General features: G+C 60.9%; 1 protein-coding gene across 1 annotated transcript; it reads left to right on the forward strand.

The window, feature by feature from the left end:
- On the forward strand, window positions 1-24510 carry ECE2 (endothelin converting enzyme 2). Its single transcript, XM_054040502.1, has 19 exons — window positions 1-467; window positions 4942-5028; window positions 6151-6295; window positions 6856-7071; window positions 8208-8332; window positions 9288-9434; window positions 10048-10113; window positions 10779-10967; window positions 14115-14257; window positions 14551-14665; window positions 15566-15676; window positions 16165-16263; window positions 17461-17538; window positions 17954-18057; window positions 18893-19003; window positions 20115-20182; window positions 21842-22032; window positions 22184-22279; window positions 22874-24510. Exons 1-19 carry the CDS (start codon window positions 423-425, stop codon window positions 23048-23050), a joined length of 2313 nt encoding a protein of 770 aa, XP_053896477.1. The 5' UTR covers window positions 1-422; the 3' UTR covers window positions 23051-24510.
- The last annotated feature ends 789 nt before the right edge of the window (window positions 24511-25299 follow it).

Genomic DNA, 25299 nt, shown 5'->3' on the forward strand with positions numbered 1-25299 from the left:
CGTGCGCCCGTGGCCAGGCTGTTTGCGAGTCCCGCGGAGCCGGCGGCGCCTCCATCCCCGCTGACCTTCGCCATCGGGCTCCGGGGCCCCGGTCGTCCCGCCGCCGCCGCCCCCCGGTCGCAGCCCATGCCGCCCGCCCGCCCTGATGGACACACCCGCTGTTTCGCTCCAGTGACGGTCCCCGCTCGGAGCGCGGGGAGCCGCCTGCCCCTCGCCCCGCCGGCCCCCGCAGCCGGGGCCTCCGCTGCGCCCTTGCGGCTCCGGGAGCTGCCCTGAGCCGCGCGGCTCCTGGCAGGGGAGGGGGCCGCCGGGTCCGAGCCCCCGAGCACCATGGCCAGCCCCGGGGCCGGCGCGGCGGCTGCAGCCCCGCTCGCCCCTGGCTGGGAGCGGAGCTAGGCGGCGGGGGCCGTGCCGGGAGCCCCATGATGTCCAGGATGAACGTAGCTCTCCAGGATCTCAGCAACAACGTGAGTAGCCGGGCTGGGGGGCGCGGCCGGGGGCTGCAGCCCGGGGCGCCTGGCGCTGGACAACCCCGGAGTGGGAGCCAGGCCAAGGCCCTGGCTCCCTCCACACCCCGGCGACCCCCACGCCAGGCCAGACTATGGCAGCTGAGGGGCTCCACAGGGACCCTTGAAACTCGCTGTCTGCTGCTCCCCTGCCCCAGAGCACGGGAGAGGGGGGTGCCGGGGCCCTGGGGAGCACTGGGTGTCCTGTGCAGGGGTGCCCGGTGTCTCTGGAGCTCTGCGATACTTGGGGGGGGGGGGTAGTCCATTGGGGGGTATAACCCTTCCCTGAGCCTGAGCTCATGGGGCCAGAGGGGATGAATGGGAGCCAGCCATGTGGTCTCGGCCCCCCTCTGCAGCCTCCCCCAGAGTCCCAGCACAATGTGGGCTCCCTAGAGAAGGAACTCAGCCCACCCAGGGCCCTAGGGAGGAGGCTGGGAGTTCATGTCTCCTGTTCAATGAGGGGTTAGAGTAAAGCCCTGGAGGTGCCCTCCAATGGCTGGGGGTACCGGGGGGAAAGGGCACCTCGTGACCACAGAGGTCAGGGCTGCCCCCATCCCCTAGCAGGATGTTAGGTCCGGGGCCAGCCAACCCCTTTGCAGGGCCGCAGGGGTGGCAGAGAAGTCAGGGCTGAACCTAGGGCCTGCAGTGCTGCTTGGCCCCGCCCTGCTGCCTAGATCCTATGGCTCAGCCCTGCCCGACACCCTGAGAGCTGAGAGTCCTGCACCTCAGCCACCCCACTTCTGAGTGCCCAGAACTGGGGCTGGTCCCCACCCACTCGCCCGAGGAGCTGGGGGCTCTGCTGCCCCCTCTCCAAATGCCTGGATCCTGCAGCTCGGCCCCACCCCACTCACCCTGATCTGGTGACCCAGCCCAACCCCACTCCCTGAGCACCCTGGGGCTCTGCCTTGCCTGCTGTCCTGGCCTCATCCTGCCGTGCTCTGGTCTTTGGAACCGTCACTTGCTCATCACTGCTGAGGGCTCAAGCTTCTCCATGGTGATGCTCGGAGATGTCAGAAGCCAGGATCTCTGGGCAGCAGAGCTGGGGTTTGGCACATCCTAGCACCCAGTCCCATGGGGGGCAGTTCACAGTCAGGCCCAGTGACCTGGTTGGATACAATCCGGCTGCAGGGAGGGGGTTGGTGTTTCTTGCTCCAAAGGCCACTTACCAGGGAACCTCTCTTGGACTCTGAGCACCAGAGACCCAGCTGCAGCATGGTCACCTGTAGCCCAGAACGGGCACCTCTACTCACGGATGACCTCCCTCCTCTCCTCGTACATCGCTTGGGTCTCCAGAGGCATGGGGAGATGTCCCTGGCGGCCAGTGTAGGGAATGCCAGGGCCAAGGGCAATGCAACTGGAGGCTGGGAGGATTCCTGGGGTCTCTATTGCCATGACAGCGCACACCCGGAGGGTCTCACTGCATCAGGAGAGGGCCTTGAAAAGGAGAAGGCCTGTGATGGGGTGTGTGGGGCCTGGGCTGCCCCGCAGAGGCCTGCGTGGCCAGGCGGTTACCAGAGCCAGTTGCACCACGTTGTGGGCAGGAGGAGCCAGTGTTCCAGGCAGAGCTGAGCTGCCCGTCTTCCTGCTGGGCAGGTTGTTGGGTCGTTGTTTGGCAGAGAGGGGCAGGTCTCCGTCGTAGGGAGCTGTGCTTTCCCAGGCGCAGGGTCTCCCTGAGCTGGAGGGGTGGGTGGGGGGATTCCCTGGCTCAGACGAGGCTGCCAGCAGGAAGCTGAGACATTTTCACAGATGCCAGCGGCTCCCAGGAATCCTTCCCCAGCCGGGGAGTTTCTGCCAAAGGTTTTTTTTCCGAACAGACTCATGCCTGTTTCCTGAGCTGGCAGCTTTTTTTGTGCAAACCCCAGCACTCGGTGGCTAGCGGAGCGCGCTGCCTCTTGAGCCTTTGTGACCCGGGCCCGGTGCTCATGCTCCGGCCGCTGCCCGAGCCACCCCTCACTGTGAAACTGGGCTTCCCAGTCTTAGCTTTGATGTTTCCAAAACTCCCTTTCTAGCCCTCGCTGCTGTGAAGGAAACCTAGAAAACGGGAGCCAAGTATAAGCGACATGGCAGTGTTGGCCCGAGTCTGCAGACAGCCTCAAACAGGAGCTGAGAGGGGTGAACTGTCCCCATTCAGCTCAACGGCGTTAACCCTGAAACCTAATGACAATTTCAATGTAACTGTCATTAACTATTTCACTGTTGGTCAATTAGCAAAATCAGCTGGCTTATGTGCTTAGCACACAATCCCAAACCCCCTTCCCAAGGGCCATATCCCCAGCTGCTCAAACCCTCACCTACGAGGCCCTCTAGCATGGGCAATGCCAAAGAAGTCCCAATGAAATGTCCAGCTAACCAGCTGAGGGGCCCATGCCCCTGCCCAGCGAAGTCATCTCGTTCACAGCCTTCATTTCTAATGTAAATGAAGCTTCACGCGTGAGGCCTTGTCTGGACTAGGCTCAAAGCTGCATTAGCACTTTCTGAGTAAGGCCTGATCTACACTTGGAATTTGGCTTGCCGCCCTCTGCCCCAGTGTAGACGTGGCTAGCTCGACCTAGCTACCATTGCTTAGGGAAGTGGTGTTCGGACAGTGATGGAAAACTCCTTCTGCCGCAGTAGGATGCACTGTAGCTATGCCCCTATAGCTCCCCGCAGTGTAGACAAACCCTAACACCATTGAAAGTCTAGTGTAGACAAGGCAGGGGTGATTGAAAAGGCAGGCTCCCTAGTCTAGTCTTTTTTTTACTTTGATTACCAGTCACTTGAGGGATCGACCTGGTAGAAAGACTGAATGTTCGTAGGCTGGAACAAAAGTGTGGCGAGGGTCCACACCAGCCTTTGCAAGCATGCTAGGCAACTGGAGGGGCAGGGACACCTGGAAGGCAGGGCGTCCTGTCTACACTAAAACGGGTTAGCTAACACTGCTGTCATCGCAGCTTTGTAACCCAGTCTAGACACAAGCCTTGCTTCCTACTAGCATATTGCACTGGCTTTACCCCGGCCCCCATCTCTCTGCAGCACAGAGTAGCTTTAGGGCAGGGGTTCTCAAATTGGGGTTGTGACCCTGCGGGGGGCCACAAGGTGGTTACATGGGGGTCACAAGCTGTCAGCTCTGTGGGGCCGACAGCCCTGAGCCCTGATTAAATTAAATTACCCCCCCACCACCGTTTTTAATTTCTAAGGGAGGGTCACGCTCAGAGACTTGCGGTGTGAAAGGAGTGACCCATACACAAGGTTTGAAAACCACTGCGTTAGGGGCTGCAGGGCTACTGCCCTCCACGATTTGGCTGTGGCCCATCTCTCACTACCCTCGCTTGGCTTTAGGGGGCACGGTGCTGCCTTCCTTGGCTATCCCTCATCTCCCACCTCAGCCTGGCGTTAGGGGGAGCTGCATGGCCCCATCAGAAAGGAAAGCTCAGGATCGAGGATGATGCCTGAGTTATGGGGCACCAAGATAAATGGGAGAGCTGCGCTGAGGAGCGGGAGGGAGCAGGGCGGGCGGAGGGAGCTGGATGTGAGGGGGCTGGGCTGGATGCGAAGGGGAAGGGGCTGGACTGGGGGAGGCTCCTCTCACCCAAGAGAATGTCTCTCTGAGGTCAGTGGAAGCCCATTGGGCTGGGCAGATATGGCTGCTACACTGAGGTGAGTTCCCCTTCTGAGCTCCATCCAGGCTGCTGGCGCCAGCCTGCCAAGGCAGCCCGTTCCAGATGTTGCATAGACTGACCACATCTGCGTAGCAAGTCCCAGCGCTGTGCAGAGAGCAGTGGCATTGCTAGGAAATGAAGCTGCAGGTTGCCTGGGAACCAAGGACTGTCTCCATGAGGCAATCTGACACCTGTCAGGAATGCTGATGTCAGAGCGGCTTCTGCAGAGGCAGCCATGGCAACCCACAGAGGGCGAAGGGACGTACGTTGCTCGGGGGCAACTGCTGGTGCCAGGAGGGGGCAAGAGCTTCCCCTTCTCCGCAGCACAAGCCTGGCAGCGCCACTTGGTCCTGCACTGGAGTCGTTCGGGGGCCAGGCAGGGAAGGAACGTGACCGTGTAAAGTTGCGGGCGGAGGGAGATGCATTTGCCCACTCTTGGTTGGCATCACCAGGACCTGCGCCCTGCCTGCAAGGAGCCCCTTGGTCCTCCCTGGCAATGATGCAGGCTCCCTGATTCTCAGAGCGCAGGATCAGGGTTTTACGTAAAGGGAAGGCAGGCAAGTCCCACTGTGGTACACCAGCCAGGAGAGGCCATAGAAATGGAGCACTCCAACCTGAGGGAGACGAAATTGTCCTGCTGTTGACAGCTCCATGGCCCCTCAGCTCTGCCTCGGTGTCAATGGGCCCTGTGCCCCCTGCGGATCCTGGCTGTGGGTCAGCTGGGCCCAGCGCCCCCTGCAGATCCTGGCACAGCCCTCTGCGATGTCATTCCTAGCCTGCTTTCTCTCTCTGTGCAGATGTCTGATTACAAACGAGCTACTTTGCAGGATGACGAGGGGGTGGATGCGGCTGGGGATGGAAGCGCCTCTCCTGATAGCGTGGAGGTAGGATTACGCTCCTGGAACGTGCGCGGACCTGGGGGCCTCTTTTAGACCAGGACAGGGCGCGGCTTCTTAGCGGCCAGGGCCAATGCACTGCGAGGGAGGACACGGCCCGGCTTCTGGGCCTTTCTGGGTTCCCATGGGAGCCCCGCCAGCTCGTGTTCAGCAGCAGAGCTATTAATAAAAGCTGTCTCTGGAATCTCTGGGGCAAGATAATTTCATTGCCCAGGCGAGTTACCGAGCACTGGACGGGAGAGGGAAAAAGGAGGGAAAGGGGCCGTTTCCAATGGGAACTAAAGCTGATTTTGCCACCTTTTCCCAAAAGCCATACACCCGTGGCTCTGCCAATGCCTCTCTGCCCTGCTCTGTGTCCTCTCTTCCCCACACTGTTCCAGTCCTGGGCTCTCCACACACAGCTCTGCCGCTGCCCCTTAGTCCTGCCCTACAGCGCCCCGGTCTCTCCTGGGCCGGGACTGCCTCTCACATTGACTTGCATGGACCTGGGTGGCAGTTTTTAGAGGTGATTAACCTCCCTGCAAGCCCTTTGGAGGCTTCTCTTTCCACATGGATGGGCCCTGGTGCCAGGCCCTGGCTCCCAGGAACGTAGCTGTAAGGGTGGGCAGTCCTTGTGGGATCTCCCAGGGGGCCAGATCCAGTTTTTCCCACTGGTTCTTCCTCTCGCAGCCAGGTCATATGGATTGTGGCCAGAAGGGGGAACTCTGACAGTGCCTGCCCCCTGCTCTTCCCTCCCACCCTCCAGCAGGTGCCATCCAAGTCCAGCCACGGGCAGGATCCGTTGGCAGTGCTGGATGGGGCCTGCTCCCAACAGAATTACTGTACACTGGCGCTCAGTGCTGGGGAGGGGTCACAGCATCTCTTCACTCCCACAGGCAATAGGGCAGCCCAGGGTGGCACTGCCATGGGGGGAGGGTCTCAGGCAGGGCTACCATGAGGGAAGATTGGAGTGGTACTGCCAAGGGGGAGGCCCTCAAGGTCCCCCTGCAAGGCGGATTTGTGGCTAGTTCTGATTGTGTGTTTGGGTTTAATCCATCAGGTGCCCCTTAATACGCTGTCCCCGTCTGTTCCCTCTCCCCCCCCCAATCTCCCTCTCTTTTTCCCTCCCAGGTGGGGTTCAGGAAAGGTCCCCCTCCCTTGCTGAGCCGCCTGGGTTCACGGACCCAGCTGGAGCTGGCGCTCTGTGCCATCTGCCTCGTCACGGCTCTGCTGCTGCTGGGCTCTCTGATTGCGCTGGGCGTCCAGTACAGCAAAGGTAGGGAGAGGGTGGGGCGCTCACACCTTCACTACGGCCCCCCCCCCAGCCCATCTCCCTGCAGCTCCAGCTCCTCATCCGGAACAGGCTGAAATGCTGGCGCTACTCACTAGAGGAAAGGCCTGCCCCAGGGAGCTGCAAAAGGCTCTGTGGTGTGCGGGGAGGCTCCCCTGGGCTGGAATTACCCTGGGGAACAGGAGGCGCTGCCGGAGAGCGGGGGAAATACGGGGAGGAGATTCTCCTGGGACTGTCCGGCAGGAAGTAAATATTAAATATTCTAAGGGACCACGTGGCCCCAGCTGAAGAAGGGTGCGGCTGCAGGACTTGGTCACCCATCCCCTGAGGACCGTGGGGGCCACCTCCTGTGCCAGCAATCACACTCCCCGTGCCCCCTCTCACGGGCACCAATGCAGGAGTGGTCAACTACAGGGTTGGGAGGCAGGGCTCCTGGGTTCTGTTCCCAGCTCTACCACCGACTTGCTGCAAGGCCCTGCCGCTCTGTGCCTCAGTTTCCCCACTTGTTGGCCCTGGGCCCTAATGACTGCATCTCTGCCACTCAGACCCTTCCCACAGCACGTGCCTCACAGAAGCCTGCATCACCGTGGCCAGTAAGATCTTGGAGGCCCTGGACCGGGAGACTAATCCTTGTGAGAACTTTTACCAGTACTCCTGCGGGGGGTGGATAAAGCGGAACCCGCTGCCCGATGGGCGCTCCAAGTGGAGCACCTTCAACAGCATCTGGGACCAGAACCAGGCCATCATGAAACACCTCTTAGGTGGGTGTAGCCCTGTGCTGGGTGCCTCCTTGCACACGGGCACAGAGAATCGGGGAGGGCGGCATTGGAGGAGGGCGCCTGGTGGGCTGTATGGACCAGGGAGAGACCTAGGTGGTCAGGGATCGGCTTCCCAGGGCCTGCCCTGGAAGGGAAGAATGCCCATACGGTCAGGGATGCAGGGGCTCCCCACACACACGCTGGGTGGGGTTAGGAGACATTCCAGACACAGCCAGACAGGCCCCTCAGCAGAGGCTGACGAGTCTCCTGGATTGGCTCCATTGGCCAGTAGGCCCAGCCTGGCTGGTGCTGGTGACGGGGGTGGGGGGGCGATAACCTATGTGGGCATTCAGCTGCTGGCATATATGGCTAGGTTACAGCTTCTTGGAAACAGCACAGGGCAGACTGAGCTCTGTATCCTGCATCAGCTTCCATGGTCTCTCTGCCTCAGAGAGGGCACACTGGCCAGCAGTGTCCCACATCGGCACTGGCCAGGGGCACCCAATGGCAAACCAGCCGGCAGTCTGTCCTGCGCCAGCACTGGCCAGGGCAGACAGTGGCATGCCAGTTGGCAGTCTGTCCCATGCCGGCACTGGCCGGGGTGCAAACGGTGGCACGCCAGCCGTCAGTCTGTCCCGTGCCAGCACTGGCCGGGGTGCACACAGTGGCACACCAGCCGTCAGTCTGTCCCGTGCCAGCACTGGCCGGGGTGCACACAGTGGCACACCAGCCGTCAGTCTGTCCCGTGCCAGCACTGGCCAGGGGCACACGGTGGCAAACCAGCCGGCAGTTTGTCCTGCACTGACACTGGCCAGGGGCACACGGTGGCATGCCAGATGCACCTGGGCAGACCCTTGGGCAGTGCAGGGGACAGTTCCCGGGACAGTTCCCTGGTGCCATCACCGGTGGGGATCATGCCATATAACCTGGGGGAACCTAACCCACATGAGACTACATGGCGATACAGGGGGCTCCAGCAGGAGGGTGAGATGGGACCCAGGCCTAAGGCATGGTCACAGGGCGTGGTCACAGGCACAAAGTTCTAGGAAACCAGGGCCAGTCTCCAAGGTCCCTCCATGTGCCAGAGCCCCCCTGTAAGGGAGAAAATGACTGAATCCATCTTGTTATCCACTCCACAGAGAACGCCTCCTTCAACTCCAGCAGCGAGGCGGAGAGGAAGACCCAGCGCTACTACCTGTCCTGCCTGAAGGAGCAGAAAATCGGGGAGCTGGGCTCCCAGCCACTGATGGACCTGATTGAGAAGGTGGGTGCCAGGGGAGGGGTGGGGGTGGGAAGAACCGGACCAAGGTGAGGTCTGGGCGGTAGCCCAGCTCGGGGAGGGAGGCTGCTCAGCGTACTCGCCTCTCTGCAGGGGAAAAGTCTCTCCACGGGGAGACCATCCTGGAGAAGGACCGAGCCCTGGGAGCCTTTGCCTGGCCGAATGCCATTCCCACGTGGGCCCAGGGGAGACGAGTTGCCGGGTCTCAGCCCAGGCTGCCAGACACAGAGCGTTCACATCCCTGTTACGACTGAACAGCGCCAGCAGAGGAGCCATGCGCCAAGCTGCTCTCTTTCCTGGCAGGGGTCCCTCCAGGCAGGGGTGCGGCTCACTAGTAGGGGTGGGAGTTTGCACTGGCCGGGCTGAGCCCTATTTCCAGGGCTGTGATTCCTGCCTCCCCCACACCCCATTTGTTATATTGCCCATCGTGTAAGTGATGTGAGAATCGCCCCTCTCTGAAGGGGACAGGCCACCAGGGCGCTTCTGTGCCTGGGGTAATGCGGCAGCTTCACATTCGAAGCACAGCGCCCCCTTCTGCTAGGCAGGGGCGGTGCGCACGGAGCACATGCCAGGCATAGTGGGAAGCACAGTGCCCCCTAGTGCTGGGCTGGGAGCACAGGCAGGGTGTACAGAGCAGCTCCCCCAGGCACAGTAATGGCTGGTGTGCATGGGGGCGGGGCACAGGCAGAGCTTGGAGGGAAGCACCCCCAGCAGCACCTCCTAGTGCTGGCTGGGGACACATGGGAGCACACCAGCAGCACATGGGAGCACACCAGCAGCACCCCGCAGCAGCACAGCCCCCTAGAGCTGGGGTATAGTGCCTGGATTACAGGCAGGGTGTAGAGGGTCTCTCCTGTGCTGGGTGTGAAGGTGGAAGATTAAAGCCAGGGGAATTTGGTGACCCAGAGAGGCACAAGTTCAAATCCCTGCGTTCCTGCAGATTGGCGGGTGGAATATTACTGGGCCCTGGAACCAGAGCAACTTCATGGAGGTTCTGAAGATGGTGTCGGGGACCTACCGGGCTGCCCCCTTTTTCACGGTCTACGTGGGCGCTGACTCCAAGAGTTCCAACAGCAATGTCATTCAGGTAGCCCGGCGCCCCTGCGCCTGTGACGACCGGGGAGGGGGCCCTGTGCCAGAACCTCACACCGAGCTCCCAGCATGCAATGGGCCTAAAGCAAACCCCTCCCATTGCCCCTAGCTCGGAAACATCGTCACCACAAAACGGGGGTGGAAGAGCCAGCCAGGCGTGGGGGAGAAGGGCCAATAAAGAAACCTAGCCAAGGCCAGAGCGAGCACCAGGCTATCATGGGTGGGCATTTCTGACTTTGGCCTTAAATGACCCAGTTCAGACAGACAGCCCTCTGCCTACCCCCTCCCCCCTGGGGGCACACTGGGAGGGGCTCAGTGGGGACAGGAACTGTTTTGGGGCCACATCACATACCTGGGCTTAAAACGGTGCCAACGACCGCAGGAAGGCACCTCAGCCTCTCGCTGCTGGGGATTGAATGCCGCTTGGGGATTCTCCACAGGTCAGATTTGATGGCGCTGGTCTACTTTTGAGGGCTGGGGTCGCCCCAGTTCCTCCACCCCCATTGGTTCCTGGGAATAGCTGTGACTGGGTGTGGAGGCAGGGCAGGGGGCTTTGTGCTACGGAGCAGTGGCTATGCGATCCAGGCTCATTTGTTCTCCGTCTCCAGGTGGATCAGTCAGGCCTTTTCCTCCCCTCCCGGGATTACTACCTGAACAAGACAGCCAATGAGAAGGTAGGGGGCTGGGTGGGGGCAGCCCGTGCACACCATCCCTTCCACAGAGCAGGCCCCAGTTCACGCCTGACTGCCGGTCTGCCTTGGTCTAGCTTCAGCTCCCAGCCACTGCCCTTTCTCCTCCAGCCCGACGAGCCCAGCGTCAAATATTTGGTCCTCACATAGGTACTTTCAGCCTGATTGTAGCCTTCTCTTTGTTAAGCTAAATAGTGCGAGACTCAAGGAGCTCCACCCTATCAGGCAGGTTCTCTCATCTTCTAATCAGTCTCCTGGCTCTTTTCAGAACCCCCCCCCCCCCCCAATGTGTGCCCCATCTCGGAGATAACCCAAGAGGCCTTTGTGCTCTGAAATGCACATTCCCACCCCAACACCTGGGTAGGCCCCACACCTTCCTGTGCTCCTGACGCAGATCCAGCCCAGCGGGTGGAATGTGCCTGACCCCAAATCACAAGGGGCTGAAGGAAAGGGCCCCCCCACCGAGTGCTAGGACCCTGGATTGGAGCCTGTGCTGGGACCCAGTTGGCAGGACATCCTGGTGGGGGGAGGTTTGGGGATTTAAGAGCACAGGATCTGAGGGAGCTGAACACCCCCACGGCCCATGACCAATTGTGTAGGGTTGCCCCTTCCTAGGTGACTAACCCCACTGCCTCTCGCTTGAGTGACAGGTGCTGGCTGCTTACCTGGACTATATGGTGGAGCTGGGGATGCTGCTGGGTGGGGAGAAGGTCTCCACCCAGGAGCAGATGGAGCAGGTACTGGAGTTCGAGACCCTGCTGGCCAATATCACCGTCCCCCAGGACGAGAGGCGGGATGATGAGAAGATCTATCACAAGATGAGCATTGCAGAGCTGCAGGTGGGTCCTGGGGAAGGGGCCAGCCCGGTGCTGCTCGGGGAGAGGATTAGCATGGTGCTGCTGGGGGCGGGGGAAGGAACCAGCATGGTGCTGCTGCGTGCAGGGGCAGGGCTGGGCTCTATCCTCTGGCAGGTGACGGGGGTGGGGGGGATCGGTAGCGGGAGGCTCCCATTTGCTGGGCGGGTCCCACCGTGGCCTGGAGCAGCTGGGGAGAAAAATTCAGAATGAAAACAGAGAGAGGAATTCAATTGATCCGAGTCCTTTGTTACATTTCCGAGCTGCCTGGGCAGAGTGTGAGGGCCCAGCCCAGGGCACATGGGGAGACGGTAGCCCCTTTCTGTGCCCCTTCTGCTTCCGCGGGAGCCCCTGGCTGGCTGCTTTCCCCACACACACTCCAGGCCTCTTCCCTGTCCATCCCCCCACCCGGGTTTCATTAGGATTCCAGCCGGGTCGCTGCTCAGCTGCCTGAGTGTCATTGAGGCCGGAGGCCTGGCTGACCAGCATCCTAAGCAGCCAGGAGCCACTGCGGAGCTGCCTCCACCATCCCCCAGGCGCAGAAACTGGGGGCCCCCTGCCGGGCGGCACTCACTGCCTGGGCCAGCGGCGCAATCCCCGAAGGCAGGCAGAACAAGAGCTTCTGGGGGAGAGTCCCCCCCCCCCCCCCGCTCTGCCCCGGCCCCTCAGTCCCGCTGCAGCGTGCCCTGTTACCCACCTCTGGGGTCCCCCCCCGCTCTGCCCCTGCCCCTCAGTCCCGCTGCACCATGGCCTGTTACCCACCTCTGGGGTCCCCGTCCCCCCCGCTCTGCCACTGCCCCTCAGTCCTGCTGCACCGTGCCCTGTTACCCACCTCTGGGGTCCCCCCACCCCGCTCTGCCCCTGCCCCTCAGTCCTGCTGCACCATGCCCTGCTACCCACCTCTGGGGTCCCCCCACCCCGCTCTGCCCCTGCCCCTCAGTCCTGCTGCACCATGCCCTGCTACCCACCTCTGGGGTCCCACCCCCAGCTCTGCCCCTGCCCCTCAGTCCCGCTGCACTGTGCCCTGTTACCCACCTCTGGGGTCCCACCCCCAGCTCTGCCCCTGCCCCTCAGTCCCGCTGCACCGTGCCCTGTTACCCACCTCTGGGGTCCCACCCCCAGCTCTGCCCCTGCCCCTCAGTCCCGCTGCACCGTGCCCTGTTACCCACCTCTGGGGTCCCACCCCCAGCTCTGCCCCTGCCCCTCAGTCCCGCTACACCGTGCCCTGCTACCCACCTCTGGGGTCCGTCCCACCCCCAGCTCTGCCCCTGCCCCTCAGTCCCGCTGCACCGTGCCCTGCTACCCACCTCTGGGGTCCGTCCCACCCCCAGCTCTGCCCCTGCCCCTCAGTCCCGCTGCACCGTGCCCTGTTACCCACCTCTGGGGTCCCACCCCCAGCTCTGCCCCTGCCCCTCAGTCCCGCTGCACCGTGCCCTGTTACCCACCTCTGGGGTCCCCCCCCCCAGCTCTGCCCCTGTCCCTGACCCTCAGTCCCACTGCACCATGCCCTGTTACCCACCTCTGGGGTCCCCCCCCACTCTGCCCCTGCCCCTCAGTCCCGCTGCACCATGCCCTGTTACCCACCTCTGGGGTCCCCCCCCCAGCTCTGCCCCTGCCCCTCAGTCCCGCTACACCGTGCCCTGCTACCCACCTCTGGGGTCCCCCCCCCAGCTCTGCCCCTGCCCCTCAGTCCCGCTACACCGTGCCCTGCTACCCACCTCTGGGGTCCCCCCCCCAGCTCTGCCCCTGCCCCTCAGTCCCGCTACACCGTGCCCTGCTACCCACCTCTGGGGTCCCCCCCCCAGCTCTGCCCCTGCCCCTCAGTCCCGCTACACCGTGCCCTGCTACCCACCTCTGGGGTCCCACCCCCAGCTCTGCCCCTGCCCCTCAGTCCCGCTACACCGTGCCCTGCTACCCACCTCTGGGGTCCGTCCCCCCCGCTCTGCCCCTCAGTCCCGCTGCACAGTGCCCTGTTACCCACCTCTGGGGTCCCCCCCCCCAGCTCTGCCACTGCCCCTCAGTCCCTCTGCACCGTGCCCTGCTCCCCACCTCTGGAGTCCGTCCCCCACGAGCTCTGCCACTGCCCCTCAGTCCTGCTGCACCGTGCCCTGCTACCCACCTCTGGGGTCCCCCCCCAGCTCTGCCACTGCCCCTGCCCCTCAGTCCCGCTGCACTGTGCCCTGTTACCCACCTCTGGGATCCCCCCCCAGCTCTGCCCCGCCCCTCAGTCCCGCTGCACCGTGCCTTGTTACCCACTGGGGTCACCCCCCCGCTCTGCATCCCGCAGCACCATGCCCCATTACCCCACTGGGGTCCCCACCCCAGCTCTGCCCCTCAGTCCCACTGCACCTGCTCTGTTACCCCACTGGGGTCTGCCCCTGCCACTGCCCCTCAGTCCCGCTTCACTGTGCCCTGCTATCCCAGCTCTGAACTCCCAGCTCAGGGTGCCCTTGATACTGAGGGGCAGCAGCAGCTATCCCAGCTCTGGGGTCCCCACACACCCAGTCCTGATCTGCAGTGCCCTGCTGTCCCACCTCTGGGCTCCACACACACAGTGCCCCTCAACCCCAACCCGCAGCCCCTGCTATCTCAGCCCTGGGCTCCCCCCCACACAGCTCCACCAATGCCCCTCAACCCCGACCTGCAGCCCCTTGCTATCTCAGCCCTGAACCCCAGTTTTGAAGTTCCTGGCAATACAGAACAGCCAGCCTTAGTCATCATGCGATGGTCACCAAGCAACCAGTCACCATAGCAACAGGAGAGATGCAGTCCTGGCTAGTGGGAAGGGAGGTCTCTCAGGAGGCTCAGGCAGGGGCCAGGGATGGGGGATCGGAGTGAGGCGGAGGTGCAGGGCAGGGATGGGAGAGGATCGGGGGGCTGGGAGTGAGGCAGAGATTCAGGCAGCAAGTCTAAGTGACTGGGGGCTGGAGTGAACCTGAGGTGTTTCTCCAGGGACAAGCACTCTCCCCCCGCCCCAGTGAAACCCAGCCACCTGCCCTGGCTACCTTGTGAGATGGGGTTCCCTCTCAGGGAGGTGGCCTTGCCTGGAGCCCCAGTTACCCAGAGCCGGGGAACCCACCCTCGGAGCCGGGGAGGAGCAGCACTCCCCCTCACAGTCCCGTGTCTCGGCAGGCTCTGGCCCCCGCCATCGACTGGCTGGATTACATGACCTATGCCCTGGCCCCGCTGGAGCTGAACGAGGTGGAGCCCGTGGTGGTGTTCGGCCGTGAGTACCTGCAGCAGGTCTCCGAGCTCATCAACAGCACGGACAGAAGGTAAGAGCCCCGGCTGGAGGGAGGGGCTTTGGGGCCCTCTGTGTCTGAGGGGCTGGCGGGCACCAGCGAAGTGACATCGGGGGTCACCTTGCAGCACCCATTGGGAAGCAGGGGCCATGTCCAGTGGGGGTGAGGGAGTATCTGTTCAGGGCAGTGCCTGTTGGGACATGGGGGTGGGTCTCAGGGCCATGCCAATTGGGGGTGGGGTGAGTGGGTGGGGATGGGGGGCATGTCTCATGGTGGGGGCCCCTCAAGGTTGGGGTCTCGGGGAGTCAGCGTGGCTCTGTTTGCAGCATTTTGAACAACTACATGATCTGGAACCTGGTTCAGAAAACTGCCTCAAGCCTGGACCAGCGATTCGAGACGGCCCAGGAGAAGCTGCTGGAGACCCTCTATGGCACCAAGAAGGTGAGGGGCTGCTGCATAGGGCACCCCGGGCCAAGCCACTGGCATCAGCCCCGAGGCCCCTTTCTCTATGCACTTGGGGGTGCCTTATATGCCCCGGGGAAATCCCAGAGGATCCTCAGCCAGGCAGCCACAACCTGGCCTGTCTGGGGCATGGGATAAGGAGGCACTGATGTGAGTGGAGGCTGCTAAGGGGAAGATGCCTGTGCACCACACCGCCTCCAGCCCTGGCTCGAGTCAGAGAGCGCCCTGCTGGCTGCGAGCCGGGGATGCTGGGTAACGGGGCTGAGCTGGGACAGCCGGGCGGTGATGGCGGGGTTAGTGAAACGCATGGGGGCTCTGGGGAGAGAAGTGCAGCACAGCAGGAGGGTGTGGAACTCGGGGCAGCGCAATCGGTATCCCGTAGAGATGCCGACAGGCCTCAGCTTAGGGGATCCTCGTGGCGGGGAGCAGCTCAGCCCTTTGGCCCAGCAGCCTGCGCGGGGACCAGCAAACAGGGGGCTGCAGGCAGGGAAAGGGCCAGGACTGAGCCCCTGAATGTGTGTGTGTCCCCAACACCCCAGGATGGCCTGGCAGAGCCTGAGAGGGGGCAGGCAGAGATCGGGAGGGGTTCCCCATCCAGATGAAGGCCCGTCTGCCTTGGAAGGAGACAAGGCGAAGGGGCGTACCTGGGTTTAGGTCTGAGCCCCAGGGCCCCTCGACGAAGTGATGGGCAGGCCATACAGAGCAGAGAGGAGGGAGCCCTCTCCCTCTGCAGCAGCACTTGGGGCCTTGGGAGGCCAGAAATTGTGTCCTCCTGCGTCAGGGTGTGAGCTTGGCCCAGGCCCCTACCCCACAGCATGGCCAGCAAGGACACGGGGACTCCTCAGGTCTCACCCTGTCTGTCTTGCTCTCTCTCTGGAGTCCTGCACCCCTCGCTGGCAAACCTGCATCTCCAACACCGACGACACGCTGGGCTTCGCCCTGGGCTCCTTGTTCGTGAAAGCCACCTTTGACAGAGACAGCAAGGAGATTGTGAGTTGCCCTGCCCTGCCCCGAGCCCTCTGGCCTCCCTCATGCCAGCAGCCCCCCTTATCTCCCCACTGCCCCCAAACTTCCATACACCAGTTCTCTTGCAGCCCGCCCTCCGATTCCTCTGCAGATCCCAATTTCTCTAATCTTCCCCTATTTCCTACTCCTCCCCAATTCTTTTGCAGCCCTTCAATTCACCAGCAGTGAGCGCCCCAGCTCGAGGTGCCTCTGGGCAGCAAAGGGCAGGGGTCCGCAGACCAGAGAGAAGGGAATTCCCTGCCCCACCAGTCACCCAGGCAAGGGGAGTGCAGCCTGGCTGCACGTGCCCTCCTGTTCTAACCACTCCGCTCTGGGGATCGTGCGAGGAGCAGGACAGTCCCCACAGAGGGGGTCGGGTTGGGAGGCAGGGCTAGTGCTGCGTGAGTCTCCAGGGGAAGGGGGTGGTGCAGGCTGGCCGTGTCGGAGGAACTGACTCTCCCGCTCCCCCATAGGCAGAGGAGATGATCAGCGAGATCCGGACGGCCTTTGAGGAATCCCTGGACCAGCTTGACTGGATGGACCAGACGACGAGACAGGCCGCTAAGGAGAAGGTGACCCCAGTGGGAGTGGGGCCAGCCCAACTCCTGCCCTGAGTTAGAGGGGAGACGATGTCAGAGCTGACTCCAAATAGCCCCTCCCCAGGCAATGCCCCCTGCAACTGTTGGCACTGCGCACTCCCCTCACATGAGCCACGAGGCAGGGGCATCCCCGGTCTCTGGGACATGGGCGTCCTGGGGGTGGGAATCTCAGCCATGTAGACTTTAGAGGATTGGGCCAAAAGAAACCTGATGAGGTTCAATAAGGACAAGTGCAGAGTCCTGCACTTAGGACGGAAGAATCCCATTCACTGTTACAGAATGGGGACCGAATGGGTAGGCAACAGTTCTGCAGAAAAGGACCTAGGGGTTACAGTGGACGAGAAGCTGGATATGAGTCAACAGTGTGCCCTTGTTGCCAAGAAGGCTAACGGCATTTTGGGCTGTATAAGTAGGGGCATTGCCAGCAGATCGAGGGACATGAGCATTCCCCTCTATTCGACATTGGTGAGGCCTCATCTGGAGTACTGTGTCCAGTTTTGGGCCCCACACTACAAGGAGGATGTGGAAAAATTGGAAAGAGTCCAACGGAGGGCAACAAAAATGATTAGGGGGCTGGAGCACATGGACTTATGAGGAGAGGCTGAGGGAACTGGGATTGCTTAGTCTCCAGAAGAGAAGAATGAGGGGGGATTTGATAGCAGCCTTCAACTACCTGAAAGGGGGTTCCAAAGAGGATGGATCTAGACTGTTCTCAGTGGTACCTGATGACAGAACAAGGAGTAATGGTCTCAAGTTGCAGTGGGGGAGGTTTAGGTTGGATATTAGGAAAAACTTTTTCACTAGGAGGGTGGTGAAGCACTGGAATGGGTTACCTAGGGAGGTGGTGGAATCTCCTTCCTTAGAGGTTTTTAAGGTCAGGCTTGACAAAGCCCTGCCTGGGATGATTTAGTTGGGGATTGGTCCCCCTTTGAGCAGGGGGTTGGACTAGAACCTCCTGAGGTCCCTTCCAACCCTGATTCTATGAAGGCCCGCTGGCTCCCTGGCAGGGAACCCCAGCCCCGTGCGCCCCGCAGTAGCAACGCTTGCTCCTGTGTGACCCGCGCACACTTCCCCTGGAGCTGCCGGGGCTGTACACTGGGAGCTCCCAGGTCTCTCCCTCTGCTCACCCCGCTATGACCTCAGCCGCTGGCCTCGCCCTTCTTTCCACAGGCAGATGCCATTTACGACATGATCGGCTTCCCGGACTTCATCCTCGATAATAAGGAGCTGGACGACGTCTATGATGGGGTAGGTCGCCCTTGAGCTTAGGGCCTGGGCCAAGAGTGGCCCTGGGATTGCAAGGCCAGTAGCTCCCAGTTGCTTGTGCCAGGCACATGGCAGGGATCCAGTGAACCAAGGGTCCGATTGGGGTGGGTGAGATTTTGCCCGGCGCCCAGCCTGCATGTCCCACCCAAGGTATCTGGGCCCACTGGTGCGGCTGTGCAGTGGGGATGGGATCCAGGCTCTCATTGCTATAATAATTGAGTGCCAAGAGTGATCTATCTACCCACATCTCACCCCTTCACTGCCTGTGGGGTTGGGGGGGGGGGGGGGGGGGAGGAAGGCACGCCCTAGCCCATCTCAGACCCCCCCACGCCGTACTCAGCCTGCAGGGTGGAGGGGTGCGGCCCTAGCCCATCTCAGCCCCTTGTTTCTTTCGCAGTATGAAGTCTCCGAAGACTCCTTTTTCCAGAACATGCTGAACTTCTACAATTTCTCTGCCAAGGTCATGGCCGACCAGCTGCGGAAACCCCCGAACCGGGACCAGTAAGGAGCCGCTGCAGCACGGGCACCTTCCCACCCATGGCGGCAGGGAGCGGGGTGGAGGGTCAAGTCAGGGCCCCATATGAAGAGTGCATGACCGGGAGGCCTGGGGGCGAGTTTTGGGGCATGGCTGGTGCTGTCACTCTCCTGCTAGATCCTGCCTCATTCTGCTGCCTCCCTCACTTCCCGGTGGCGGTGCAGCCTGTGGACACTACCAGTCCCAGCATGCAATGCTTTAGCTGGAACCTACTGGCTGGCTGCACTGCATGCTGGGAGATGTAGTCTCCACAGGCTGCACCTTTAGGAAAAGGAAGAAGGCAGCTGCAGGTTGCTCCTTCCATCCAAGGTGGGGACTCCCAGCTCACTTGAGAAGCATTTGACCTGAACAGTCCCAGTGGAAGACTCTCCCCCAGGCAACCCCACTCTTGGCACCGACGCAGCCGTGCATCCTTTCACAAGCACACACGCCCACAACACGGGCACACACCAGGGCCCACCTGGCTCTGGCTGTATCAGATACACACCGGCAGCCGCCTGCCCCCTCTGTAATAAAAAAAGACCAGCCAAGACCCCAAAGAAGGGGGACAGACCCCAAAGTCTGTCCCTGGGACAGACTTCAGCTTTCATGTGGCTGAGAGACTGCTACAAAGGTGCGAGGCTCAGCCAGCTCCCAGCACTTCAGCCGAGTGTTTCTGGCCAGGCTCTTAATACTGGGTTTGGAGAGGAGCTTCCCCCTGTATGGGGGGCTGCTCCTCCTGCTGGGGCCTGCCCTGGGCTTTTGCTAGCAGGGTGGCAGGTGCAGGGGGAGATGCTGCCTAACACGTCGGACCCGCCCTAGGTGGAGCATGACCCCGCAGACCGTCAACGCGTATTACCTGCCCACCAAGAACGGGATCGTCTTTCCAGCTGGGATCCTGCAGGCTCCTTTCTACGCCCGCAACCACCCCAAGTGCGTCCGATGCTCTGGGCTCTCGCTGGGTCATGCCTGTGTGGGTGGCAGGAAGCGACTGGGGAAAGATAGGGCAGGAGACCCACTGGCAGGTGTAGATCCCTGGGTATACTCAGATCTGGGCAACCCCCTCTCTCACACAGGGGCAGCACTTGGTCCTGGGAGCAAGGAGTGGAGCTTTCAAGGCAGAGACACTCTGGGGCTGAGCTGCTGCCATCCAAGCACTAATGGAGGATTCCCCAATCCCTGCCGTCCCAAACCCTCCCCTGAATAGAGAGGAGCTTCCTGCCCTGGGATCCCAGTGGGGTTGGCACTCATTGCTGCCCTCAGCAATTCCCTCAGGCCCTTAGGAAGCAGCCTGGCCCATGGCAGCTGTGGGCTCGGGGTGGAGCGAGCAGTCACAGGAAGACACTTGGTCCAGCGTAATGAGCGTCTCTGCCTGCTCACTGCCCTTCTCACCCTCAAGAGAGGGCAGGACCTGCATCAGCCCTTCCCCCGGGGAGTCAGAGAAGGGGGCGGCCTTAGCACCAGTGCTGTGGAAGAGGCCGGGCAAGGGTCACCATCCCAGCAGGGTGGCCACTGGTTGACCCATGGTGCTCCACTGCTCTAGCCACAGGGCCCGGCCCATTGCTAGGACTGGCAGCCTTCCCCACAGGCCAGCCTTTCATGTTAACAATGAGGGCAGCTGAAGGCAGATCCATTTTATGCCCATTGGGTGCCAACCTTTGGCTCCCAGCAAGCTGGCACTGCAGTCCTTGGCTTGGCAGAGTTTATGCTTTGCCCAACAGTGATGCTAATGGACTCTAGGTAAGGATCTACTCCAAGCCTGCCCTGCTAGTGCAATGCATTGTTACGGGCAGTCATCCTGCGCAGGTTTCCTAGCTAGACATGTGCTTCGGTCAGTGGAGTCTCACCTCCATTGGGCATCCAGGCCCCCAGCACTCTGCATCGACTGCTCATCGAAAGGGCACCAGGGAGTACTGGGAACGCAGCATGGGGCGGACTCACTGTGCTGCATGAGCAGCGCTCAGGGAGGCTCCAATACCACCGGGATACAGACCATGGTAAGGACTGAGACAATAAACTAGGGTTTCTTCTTGGCTTCATCCAGGGCCCTCAACTTTGGCGGCATCGGCGTAGTGATGGGGCACGAGCTCACGCACGCATTCGATGACCAAGGTAGGACCCAACTGGCCTGTCAGGCTCCCCTCTCGGCTCCCTGGTCTCACGCGCACACCCTGCCATTCCAAGAATTCACCAGGGCCACTATTGGAAAGGACACTTCGTTCAGGGACACCATAACCAAACAGTCCTTACACTGGATAGAGAGGTGACGCTATCCCCCTCCTCCCCCCGGCACAGTACTCCCAGCTCCTCTTCATCGCAGCCTCATCCTGTCCTCTGCACCATGGAGCTGCCCAGCACCTCTGTCCTGTACATGTCCTGCAAAGGCTCCCGACATCGCTCTCCTCTGGGCCACTAGTGGCCTTGCCAGCCATTCCATCCTGTGCTTCGCCATGTCATTTTCTTGCAGCATGGCCAACACCTCTTGCCCATGTTAGCTTCTTCACAGCCCCCAAGATGTCCTTTCCCTTTGGCTGGCTCTCTTCCCCATTTTGTTTGTCCTCCTGTCTCCCCAGGTGACACCTGCAGGCATCTCCCCAGGCTTCTCTGTGCAGCTTTCGCTTCTGCTCCATCTGCTTGGTGAGGACCCATGTCTCTGCATCTCGAGCCATGGCTAGTGGCTGGCGATTCCCTGTTCCCTCCCCTCCACACTGCTCCTTGTGGCTATTGGGGGGGGATCTTCCCCCTTCTCCAGCTGGACTCGTGTTTGTTTTGTTTGCATCCTCTCTCTGCATGCTGTGTAGTGTTGCTAGGCCACGGCCAATGGTGGAACCCAAAAGGCAGCTTTGGGGTGATTGGAGTCTCCATGCCAAGACACGCTCCCTGGGGGTCTGGTGGAGAAGCAGGTGGAGTTCCCATACCTACAGGGGTACAGAGCACCACCATCAGGGTAGGGGGCCTGCGGGCTCAGAACATTGAGAACGGGCATGGAGACTTTCACCTGAAGGCTGCTGGGTCATAACCAGCCCTGGGTGGCAGGGAAAGAGCAAGTCATCCGGGACTCTTTGGTGGCCGAGGTGAAGCGAGCTGGGATCCTGGCCAGTTCCTGCCAGACAGAAAAGCCACCAGCACAACCAGCGCCAACTGACCCCATTGTTAGCAACTGAAGAAGCCGAGGACCGAGCAGGCCATGAAGTATGAGCTGCTCTTCTAGAGGGGTCCCCGCAGGTCAAGGAAAGTTCATACGGTTGGTCCCCAGGCAGCACCTGCTGGAGAGATGAGGCCGTCAGTCTCCAAGGCTGCACAGCCACCATCCTGGCCACAGAAGATCCTGGGAGATGATCCTGTCCTTTCCCTGTTGCTCACTCCCAGAGGCACCATGGGTAGGGAGGATTCCTGATGCCCATAGAGCAGGTGCTCCATCCCCACCCCGAGCTTGACTGGTCTGTGCCTCTGATTTTTCCCTTTTCATGTCCCTCTCCATTTCAGCAGCCCCTCCCCTGCCAGACACCCCCACTCACGGGCAGCAGGCTTAAGATCCCCTGTTGAGCCATCACATGGACTCTTGTAAGTTACCTTAGCCTTTGGGCTGCTTGCAACATCCTTCATGCTGGGGGCCACTCGGGATGGAACTGAGACTGTGCTGGGGGGCGTGGCTCAGCTCCCTAGCGGGCCGCTTGAGGAAAAGGCACCAGAGCCAGGTGCCGGTGATAGAACTGTCGCTGCCGGTAGCGCCTCCTCCGGCCATTTATCATGCACCGGGTTGTCTTCCAGGTCGAGAATACGACAAGGAGGGGAATCTGCGTCCCTGGTGGCAGAACTCCTCCCTGGAGGCCTTTAAGAACCGGACCGAGTGCATGATGGAACAGTACAGCAAGTACATGGTGAACGGCGAGCACGTCAACGGCAAGCAGACCCTGGGCGAGAACATTGCAGACAACGGGGGCCTGAAGACAGCATATAACGTGAGTAACCCAACGAGCCTACCCCTCAGGCGGAGGACGGGCAGCAGATCCTAAGGCCAGGGCTCAATTCCCACCGCCCCCCCTGATTCTGAGGGGAGCATCACTTTATGTTTGCTGCTGTTTCACGGCATGCTTTCTTGGTTCCCTGCAGGCCTACAAAGCCTGGCTGCAGAAGAATGGAGAGGAGAAGCACCTGCCTGCCGTGGGGCTCACCAACAACCAGCTCTTCTTCGTAGGATTTGCACAGGTACGGCTCTGGGATGGGAAAACAGCTTCTCTGCTGATGCCCCTCCATCTCAGCCTGCAGCCCCCTGCTACTCCAGTCCTGGGCTTCCCCACACACAGCTCTGCTGATGTCCCTCACGGCTGTTGACCTGAAGTCCCCTGCTATTCCAGTTGTGGACTCTCCCCTCCGTGCCCCCCCAACAGCTTTGCCAGTGCCCCTCAGTGCTAACCTACAGCTCCCTGATATTCCATTTTGGGAACAATGGGCCATGGTTTTTAAAGGCCCAAGCCTGTAGTAGTGAGACCCAAGAGACGAGAACCAAATGAGCTCCTCAGTGAAGCCAGATGGGAACATCCTGGCCCAGCAGAGCCATACCAAGGGTCAGGCCCACTCCCAGCTAGCACTCCATCTTCCCCTAGCTCCATTCACCACCTCCCCAACAGGGCAGCCTTGGGGTTGCTGCTGCCCTGGGAGGTTCACTCCCTGTCTTAGTGCAGGGCAGCCTTGAACCCTGGTGCCCAATGCAGGAAACTAGCTGAGAAGAGGGTGCGGGAGCGAGGCTGGGCGTTGGGCTGTGCCTCCCTAATCCTGGTCCTTGTTGTGTCCCTCGCACAGGTGTGGTGCTCTGTGCGCACGCCGGAAAGCTCGCACGAGGGGCTGGTCACCGATCCACACAGTCCAGACAAGTTCCGGGTCATCGGCACCCTCAGCAACTCCAGGGATTTCGTCGAGCACTTTAAGTGCCCGGTGGGCTCGCCCATGAACCCCGGCAAGCACTGTGAGGTGTGGTAGAGGGGGGCCGCAGGGCAAGGAGGCGTGCAGCCAGGGAGGGGGCCAGAGAATCTGTACATACACAACCAAGCAACTTACCCAGGACATAGGCAGGCAGGAGCACCCACAGAGTCCCAGAGCCATGCCCTCTCCCTCCCAGCCTCTTGGATGGGGACACGTGGGGAACATCTCCAGGAAGATCTAGTGGCCTCAGCTTCTCTGCTCTGGCTTGTCCTGTGCAGGCTCCTCCCATCTCAGACAGAGCTCCAGGAGAGAGTGTAGGAGCCACGTTTTCCTGCACCACCTGCTGGGTGGAGCCTGGAACCCAGCCCACCCGACTTGGTCATGCTCCACCCTTGTACCATTGACCCTATCCCCCCTATCAGCACCTGCCACCACTGCACATTGCAAGGAGTGTCAGCCCAGGGTCTCCTGCCCGAGCCCCACTCCAGCCAGTCAGCCCGCCCCGCCTCCCGCAGCTCCCCAACAGAGGGTCATCGGGACCTGCCCACCCAAGCCGGGCATGGGTTGAGAGAGCCTTCAATGGCCAACGCCAGCCTTTTCCTTACAGCCCCGCCCCGTGGGTCTAGTCTGGGTACAGCTCCTCCAACGAGAGCAATGCTGGGAGTGCCGGTGTCGGCAGGGCCTGGGGGATATAACCGCCGCGTGATCTAACGCTGCTAGAGCAGGTTGAGATGCCCAACGACGCCCTCAGTACCAGTGCTCCCAGCAGTGACCCCACCAGGGGGCAGCACTGGCCCTGCAGCAAGGACTGGCTAGAGTAGACAAGGCCAGTTATGGGAACACTGGGTGGGATGGGGCAGAGAGCCTCCAGAGCCTGGTGCCATCCCAGGGATGGGCATAACAGCACCCACAGCAGCACAGTGCCCCAGTTGCCAGGCTGGGATGCAGGGAGATGGGACCCCTTCAGGGCACAAAGGGCAGCAGTGCAGCTCACCTACCACCACTCTGGGCACAGGGAGGGGAGGTATAATTTGGGTCTGAAGGGCAGCAGCCCAGCACCCTCTAGTGCCAGGTTGGCAGGGGGAGAACGTCCACAGGCATTTTTAATCTTTTTAAACCAACTGGAACAGCAGCAGTTAACCCCGTGAGGATCCCTTCTGACTACGGGATCTTCCCCGGGATTAGCCCTGAAACAAGCTGCCTGTTCTAAACCAACTCCGATCCCCTGCCAGCTTCCCTCCCACTAACCCAACTATGTGCCAGGGCAGGCTTTTCCTGGATCGTTTGAGGGGGATCAGACAAGGCGTCTGAATGCTGGGAGCTTCAGACCGTGAGCTGCTCTCGCTTCTGGGGCATTTTCTTAACCTTCTTAGGCTCATTGTAATCCAAAACCAGCTTGGCTTAGAAACTCCCCATTTGCTTTAATTGGTTGGTCATGGTGGGGACTGGTGCCTTGGACTAGCTTTGGGTCGTTCTTGATGGATTTATTTAACGATTAAAAGCAGTTTCCACTTTCACACTGGGCTCTGTTCTTAACTCTACATGGTCCCAGGATAGATAGGGATAAGCCCCGGGCAGGGTACTACCCCAGGGGAAGGGGTGGATTCTGTGGGGAGTGGGAACACACAGACTGGCGGTGGGGCGGAGTCTGGGGACCGCAGCATGCGAGGTCCTTGGGAGATCCTGACACTGAACACGTCTTACATTTTAAAAAATTTAAGGAAATTCCTGGGGGGACTTTGTTAAACTGGAGTTAAGACTGGAAAATCCAGTGGTGACTTTTATGAACGGTCTCCAAAAACACCAATCTTGAACAGTCTGGAAATTAGGTTACACGTTAAAAAAAGAAATGAACAAGTCCGCAAATGTACAAGTGAGGTCATTCAACCAATCCTAACCCCGCCCTAGTATGGGGCACCATCAGCCCCCCGGCTTCCTATATTCACCCCCCATTTAACTAGGGGAATGACATAGGTAGGGCTGAATCTCAGAGTGACAAGGCAATTCCTATCCCCCATGAGGGGAAGCTGCTCCCTAAGGGAGATGGGGTGGAGTCACGCTGATTTGCTAGGGAGATGGGCCCCATTTCCCTAGCAGATCTATACCCCTCCCTCCCTCATAATAAAGCAATGGGAGCCCCTCACCCTCTGTTGATGGAGTCAGTTCTCCCCCAAGCACCCCCATTCAAGTAAGAGCCAGGCACCCCCATAAAGCAGGGCCCACCCCATCCCCAGCACTGAGCCCACATGCACCTGAGCACATGGTAGCATGGGGACATGCACCCCCCTAACCAGCAGGTCTCCCAC

This window comes from Malaclemys terrapin, chromosome 9, assembly GCF_027887155.1.
Source record: "Malaclemys terrapin pileata isolate rMalTer1 chromosome 9, rMalTer1.hap1, whole genome shotgun sequence".
In the NCBI taxonomy this organism is placed as follows: Eukaryota; Metazoa; Chordata; order Testudines; family Emydidae; genus Malaclemys; species Malaclemys terrapin.

What these genes read in the sequence shown, in the direction of transcription:
- ECE2 (XM_054040502.1), top strand. Translation starts at nt 423, where the DNA reads ATGATGTCCAGGATGAACGTAGCTCTCCAGGATCTCAGCAACAAC. An exon ending in ACAGAGACAGCAAGGAGATT is followed by an intron (nt 15,677 to 16,164) that starts GTGAGTTGCCCT and finishes GCTCCCCCATAG; the next exon opens with GCAGAGGAGATGATCAGCGA. An exon ending in GCACGCATTCGATGACCAAG is followed by an intron (nt 20,183 to 21,841) that starts GTAGGACCCAAC and finishes GTTGTCTTCCAG; the next exon opens with GTCGAGAATACGACAAGGAG.